The sequence below is a fragment of the Lepus europaeus genome, chromosome 1 (assembly GCF_033115175.1).
Source record: "Lepus europaeus isolate LE1 chromosome 1, mLepTim1.pri, whole genome shotgun sequence".
Classification (NCBI taxonomy): domain Eukaryota; kingdom Metazoa; phylum Chordata; class Mammalia; order Lagomorpha; family Leporidae; genus Lepus; species Lepus europaeus.
Window position 1 is genome coordinate 45,787,884 of NC_084827.1, and position 6,995 is coordinate 45,794,878.

Genomic DNA, 6,995 nt, shown 5'->3' on the forward strand with positions numbered 1-6,995 from the left:
TTGGGGCGCCAGATTCTGTCCCGGTTGCTCCTCTTCCAGTCCAGCTCTCTGCTGTGGCCTGGGAGGACAGTGGAGGATGGCCCAAGTGCTTGGGCCCTGCACCCACATGGGAGACCAGGAGGAAGCACCTGGCTCCTGGCTTCGGATCGGCGCGGTGCACTGGCTGTAGCAGCCATTTGGGGGGTGAACCAACAGAAGGAAAACCTTTCTCTCTTTCTCTCTCTCACTAACTCTATCAAAAAAATTAAAAAAAAAAGATAAATCTTTAAAAGAAATAAAGATTTAAAAAGTCAAAAAGTAGAAACAACCCAAATGTCCAACAATAGAAAAATGATAAAGAAAATGTGGTCTACCAACACAATGGAATATTACTTGGTAATGTAAGGAAAGAAGTAGCAGCACATGGTTACAATAGGAATGAAATTTCAAAACACGTTGCTAAGTAAAAGAAATCAGATACAAGGCCGCATATTATATGGTTCCACTTACATGAAATAGAGTAGGAAGACAGACAGAAAGTTAGCGGTTGCCAAGGTGAGGACTAACGGAATAGACAGTAACTTCTAAACAGATGTGGGATTTCTTTTTTTTTAAAGATTTATTTTATTTATTTGAAAGTGTTACAGAGAGAGAGAGAGAGAGAGAGAGAGAGAGGTCTTCCATCTGCTGGTTCACTCCCCAGATGGCACAATGTCTGGAGCTGTGCCAATCCGAAGCCAGGAGCCAGGAGCTTCTTCCAGGTCTCCCACGTGGGTGCAGGGGCCCAAGGACCTGGGCCATCTTCTGCTTTCCCAGGCCATAGCAGAGAGCTGGATGGGAAGTGGGGCAGCCGGGACTAGAACCAGCGCCCATATGGGATGCCGGCACTTCAGGCCAGGGTGTTAACCTGCTGCGCCACAGCGCCATCCGCAGATTTCTTTTTGAAGTAGTGAAAAATGTCATGAAATTAGGTAATAATGATGGCTGCACAACCTCATGAATAAACTAAAAATCATAAATTGTAAAACTCATAAATTTTATGGTATATGAACTATGTTTCAATAAGTTATATAAAAATCAATAAATGAAAGAAACCATAAAAATGTTATCTGCATATACTTGTAGACAAGGCAAAAATCTATCCTAAGCTATCTGGTTTATCTAATTTGTAAGATTCATGACACTATAGTTTTTCTCTACTGCCTGTTTTTACAGCAGCACAATTCATAATCTGCAAACTGGGGCAAGTACCTGGCCTAGCTGTTAAGGAACTGGGTTGAGTCTGAGCTCTGGCTCCAAGTCTAGCTTCCTGCTGGTATAGACCCTGAGAGGCAGCAGGTGATGGCTGAGGTGGTTGAGTTCATGCTACTCACATGGGAGACCTGAAATAAATTCCCATTCCCCATCTCTGGCCCAGCCCAATTCTGGCCCTTGTAGGTATTTACAGAGTGAAGCCACGGATGGCAAGCTTGCTGTCACTGTCTGTCTGTCTCTCTCCCGCTCAAAAAAACAATTAGCAAATTAGCAAGATTAATTTTTTAAAGATTCATTTATTTGAAAAGCAGAGTAGCAAAAACAGAAGGGGAGCGAGAGAGAGAAAAAGAATCTTCATCTGCTGATTCACTGCCCAAATGGCCACAATGGACAGGGCTGGGGCCAGGTGGAAGCCAGGAGCTCCACCTGGTCTCCCATGTGGGTGTTTTGGGCCATTTGCTGCTCTCCCAGGAGCATTAGCATGGTATGGGATGAGAAACAGAGGAGCTGGGTCTTAATTCGGTGCTCCAATATGGGATGCTGGCATCCCAGGCACCAGCTTAACATGCTGTGCCACGGTGCCAGCCCCAGTACTAAATTTTTGACTTGTGACCAGCATTGTGGCATAGTAAACTAGGCCTCTGCCTGCAGTATCGGCATCCCAAATGGGTGCTGGTTCATGCAGGCTGCTCCTCTTCTGATCCAGCTCTCTGTTGATGGCCTGAGAAAGCAGTGGAAGATGGCCCAAGAGCTTGGGTCCCTGCACCTGCGTGGGAGAATGGGAAGAAGCTCCTGGCTTTGGATCAGCACAGCTCTGGCCGATGTAACGATTTGAGGAGTAAATCAGAGAATGGAAGACCTTTCTGTCTCCTGTCTTTCCCTCTCTCTGTTAACTCTACTTCCAAAATTTAAAAAAAAATTTTTTTAATTAAAAATGTTTACTCAACTACATATAGAAATCTTAATTTTATTCCTGACAACTATAAATTCTGACCTACTAAGAGAGTAGCCTCTAGGAACAGGCTCAATTAATAAAAGGTCATGGAACTGAACTAAACTAAAATTAACGAAGAGGGGCCGATGCTGTGGCGTAGCAGGGTAGAGGCACCACCTGCAGTGCCAGTATCACATGTGGGCGCCAGTTCTAGTCCCGGCTGCTCCACTCCTGATCCAGCTCTCTGCTATGGCCTGGGAAAGCGGTGGAGGATGACCCAAGTCTTTGGGCCCCTGCATCCACATGGGAAACCCGGGGGAAGCTCCTGGCTCCTGGCTTCGGATCAGCCCAGCTCTGGCAGTTGTGGCCAATCCGAGAGTGAACCAGCAGATGGAAGACCTCTCTCTCTTTCTCTGCCTCTCCTTCTCTCTCTGTGTAACTCTGCCTTTCAAATAAATAGATAAATAAATCTTTAAAAAAAAATTAATGAAGGCTGGCGCCGCAGCTCACTAGGCTAATCCTCCGCCTTGCGGCGCCGGCACACCGGGTTCTAGTCCCGGTCGGGGCACCGATCCTGTCCCGGTTGCCCCTCTTCCAGGCCAGCTCTCTGCTGTGGCCAGGGAGTGCAGTGGAGGATGGCCCAAGTCCTTGGGCCCTGCACCCCATGGGAGACCAGGAGAAGCACCTGGCTCCTGCCATCGGATCAGCGCGGTGCGCCGGCCGCAGCATGCTACCACGGCGGCCATTGGAGGGTGAACCAACGGCAAAAAGGAAGACCTTTCTCTCTGTCTCTCTCTCACTGTCCACTCTGCCTGTCAAAAAAAAAAAAAAAAAAAATTAATGAAGAGCCAGCTCACATAAACCAGGAAAGAATAACACAAGTTGACCATATTGCACCAAGCCAGGCCCAGAGAGTCACATAATTCAAGCTTATCAGTCACTGTATAAATTGTTTAAAATGAGACCTACTGCTGCTTGACCTCCTCTGGAGAAGTAATCGAATAGCAAAACTGAATTCCAGTCCAAACTAACTGAACATGCCACCTTGCCCTGTCGGAACTACCTGGAGACTACCAGGCTCCTGAAGTCCTTTCTCCGCAGGGTCCCACCCTGCATTCTGAATGATGATGTCTCACTGCCCAGGTCCTACTATGGGCCAGTTTCCACTCCCATCTTACACTCACCATCTGTTCTCCACATAACAGCCAGTGCTCTCTCAACAGAAATAAGATGCTGTCCCTCACAGATCTAAGTCTTCGAGGCCCTGCACACTCTGACTCCTGACTGTCCCAACAACCTCAGTATCACTCCGGTCACCAGGATCTCTGCGTTCCTCAAACACTGCCGGCCCTCTCCTCCCCAGAGCCCACTCCTCCTCTTCCTCCTCCTCCTCCTCCTCCTCCTCTCCAGCTTCTGCTCAGATGTCCCCTCCTCAGGCTGCAGTCTAACACATTACTCACGCTGCGTCCCTTTCTTCAATGTAAAATGGTGACTGTCATGGCACGCACCTCTCCGGCTGCCACAAGGTATAAATGCACGCGAACCAGCAGAGTGCCTAGCACGGTGCTCAGACGTCATCTACTATCATCATTACTCAACGTGCCCCATCGTAACCCCCTTACTATCCATCCGCACCATCCTGGAATTATCTTATTTGTCACCCGCTCTGCGGTTCTCCCCAAAACTCCAGAGTGTCTGCTTCATGCGCAGCTGTGTGTGCTTCACTCAACGCTCCATGACCACCTCCAAAGGATGTGCGGGTATCTGGTGAGTACGTGACTAAACCACATCCGGCGCTTCTTATAGAGAATGTCTGGATTCAAAGAATTAAGTGAAAAGCGGCAATGTTTCGATGCATCAGCTATGAAATTGGCTGGTCCCTTCTTGCCAATTACATGGCAGACCAGCCAGTTCATCTCCTCATAGCTGGTGTTCTTTCCCTTAAATTGTATTACATATACATAGTGGAAGGAACTTGGAGATTAATCTATGAGAGTGAAAGTAGAACACTGTGGATATTCGCTGACTCTTTATAAATATCCTACATAAATCCAAACTGTAGCATGCCAAAAAATGCTATTCACCACCACAAAAGTCATACCCTGAAATATTAAGATATAAAACACACTGAATTGAAACAAATTTTCTACGTGTACTCAAGTAAACTATGCATACACGTGTATGGGGTACTTCATAAAACTCACAGGAAATGGAATTAAAGGTCTTTCCGTTCAAGACAACTTTGAAATCCTTGCAATTTTCCCACCATATGCTTTCATGAACGCTAAAGACGCCTTGTATGCATGTATTTCAAAAACTTTATGCATGAAACTTTTAATTCCATTTTCAACTTTCTCGAGTAGCCTCCCATCTATTTATATATACAGATACAATCATTTCTCAAACTCAGGCTATGCTTTTCTCAACTTCTATGTTTCTGAACATAATGAGCTACGTGGAAATAAACCAATGCTCTGACAGCTGTGGTTAAAACTCAGTCCTCACTCACCCCGAATCCTCCACATCACAGGTCTCCTGACTTACGGGCTCAACACCACTGGTCGCCAAGGGAAATCCCAAATGCAAGGCTTTGATGGACCTGACAGCTTAGCACTCATTTCTTAAACGCATCTGAAAGTACCAGAAATCCACGCCTTTCGCCCTCTGAGAATTCAACATCCGACTTGACCCAGCGGGTCTTCAAGTGCCTAAGAAACCCCTTTCCCGCACTCGCGGGTTCCTGTTCAGGAAGGCATGGTCCAGCCGAAGCCCGGCTCGCGGAGCCCTCCACGCACTTTCCAGTTGGGCTGTCCGCGAACAAAACACCCGGCCCTGGACAGACCAGCACCTTCGCCACGGGTCAAGGCCGAGGCCAAGGACACAGCGACGGGAACGCCTCCGCGCCCTTCTCCGAAGCACCGGGTCACGGCACTGAGTAGGTCTCGCTCCACAGCCGGAGCGAGGCCCCCGATCCGGAAGGGGTAACGAGGCTCACGGCGGGCACGGCCACGGCCACGGCTCGGCCGGGGGGCGGCGGCGGCCCCAAGCCGCTCTCCGGGAAAGGCTCCCGGGCAGCGTCTGGGCGCAGGCGGCGGCCGCGACGTCGACGCCCCCGGCCCAGGGCCCCGCAGCGCGCCCCGAAGTCACGCTCGACCCGAGCACAAAGTTTGGAAGACGAACCCGAGCGCCGAAACGCACGGGTCTCGGAGCTGAACTCGCGCCAGGAACAAGTCTCAGGAGAGCCCCTCGACGGCCGGCTCGCGTGTGGGGCAGAAAGGCCGCGAGGCGGCCTCGCTGAGGAGGCGGCGGCGGCGGCGGCGACGCCCACTCAGACGCCCAGCTCCTCTTCCTCCCGGGCCCCGCCGCCCAGGTGCTAGCCGCGCCGCCGCCTCACGCGCGCGCCCAGCGCCAGGGAGCCAGGCTCGGGCGCCGGGGCCCCTCCTGAGGAGGGCCTGCGACCCCCGGGCCAGCCCGGCGCCTCCCCGCCGCTCGCCGCCGCCGGCCGCGGAGACCCGGTCTGGGGGCGCGGGCCCGGGGGGTCCGGGCGGGGCGGGCGCGGGGCCGCGCACCCCTCCCCCGCCCGCCGCCCCTCCCCCCGGGCCGCCCGCGGGGCGCGCAGGAGCCGAGCGCCGGCGTCCCGGGGGACCAGCCCGCCCGCCGGCCCGGGGGACCCGGGCAACTTTGCCCTGCGCGGCCGCCGGCTGCCGCCCCTCGCCCCCGGCGAGGCAGGGAGGGGACCCCGAGACGAGCGCGGCGTGGACTCACTTTTTCGGATGTTTCTCTCTTTTCGGCCTCCGCTTTCGGGCCTGAATGGCCAGCACTAAGGAAAGAGAAGACACACATTAACGGTCGGGCCGGGCGGCGTGCGGGCCGCGAGGCGGGGGGCGCCGCGGGACGCTCACCTTTCCGGGAACTCATCGCTACGCGGCGGAAGCGGGGCGGGGGGCTTCGCGGCGGCGGCGGCGGCCGCGGCGGCAACGCGGGAGCCGAGCCGAGCAGAGCCGAGCCGGGCTGCAGCCTCCCCTCGCTCCGCCAGCCGAGGAGTCAGAACCGCGCCTGCGCCGCCGCCGCCGCCGCCGCGGCCGCCGCTCCCGCGGGGCCCCGGCAAGACCCGCCCCCGGCAGGCCCCGCCCCCGCCCCGCCCCCCGGCGGTCCGGGGGGATTGGGACCCCACGCGCGCCCCCCACCCCGCGGCCGCCGCCGCCGCCACCCACCCGTGGCCAGAGGACTACCGCCCTCTAGGCCTGTGTCGCCCACGGCCTCGCCCGCCCCGGTCCGCGGCCCAGGCTGCCGCCTCCTGCGCCCTTGCGGCGGGCGCGGGGCCGCCCATCGCGCTCGGCCCCCGGCCCGCCGACCCTCCCTCGCCAGCCAAAGCCCCTGCCCGCCGCACCCCGGCCGGTCGCGCTGGCCGCCTGTCCATGCGCCCGTCGGTGCCCGGCGCCTCCGCGGGGCTCACACCACCTCTCTTCCCGCGGCCTCTTCTCCCCCTTGGCTCCTCTACATCCTTGCATCCCCATGAGCGCCGCTTCCTGCAATCCGGCGGGCGTGGAAAGGGCACAGGACCAAGAACCGGGAGCCCTGGGCCCTAGGTTTGCAGTGTGACCTTGGCGAAGTCGTTTTCTCTCCCCACCCCACCCCTTCAGCCGCCCCTCAGAATTGAGTTAAGTTTAAAGGATGAAAAGATCCACAGAGCGTCGACAAACAGGATGCGGCTTCTGCACGTGAATTGAAGCCCAGTCCGGTGAGGAACGTGTTAGCCTAACAAAGAACTGCACCAAGTAGTTCTGGTCTCCATCTTAAAAGGAGGCCATGGAGTCCTCCGGAGGAC

At 55.0% G+C, this 6,995-nt stretch overlaps 1 protein-coding gene across 4 annotated transcripts in view; it reads right to left on the reverse strand.

Annotated features, from left to right (window-relative positions):
• The window catches only part of SRPK2 (SRSF protein kinase 2), a 269,280-nt gene extending 262,596 nt beyond the window's left edge, over positions 1-6,684 (reverse strand). For 2 of the 4 annotated variants that reach the window (XM_062215005.1, XM_062214694.1), the window contains exons 1-2: positions 6,558-6,602; positions 5,933-5,987 (exon numbers count right to left, since the gene is read on the reverse strand). In XM_062215005.1, coding sequence (XP_062070989.1) covers positions 5,933-5,987; positions 6,558-6,587 — 85 coding nt within the window. In that variant the 5' untranslated portion in view covers positions 6,588-6,602. Of the gene's footprint in view, positions 1-5,932; positions 5,988-6,069; positions 6,173-6,557 lie in introns of those variants that run through there. The other 2 variants (XM_062214774.1, XM_062214849.1) reach the window with 2 other exon arrangements.
• Positions 6,685-6,995: the final 311 nt, after the last annotated feature.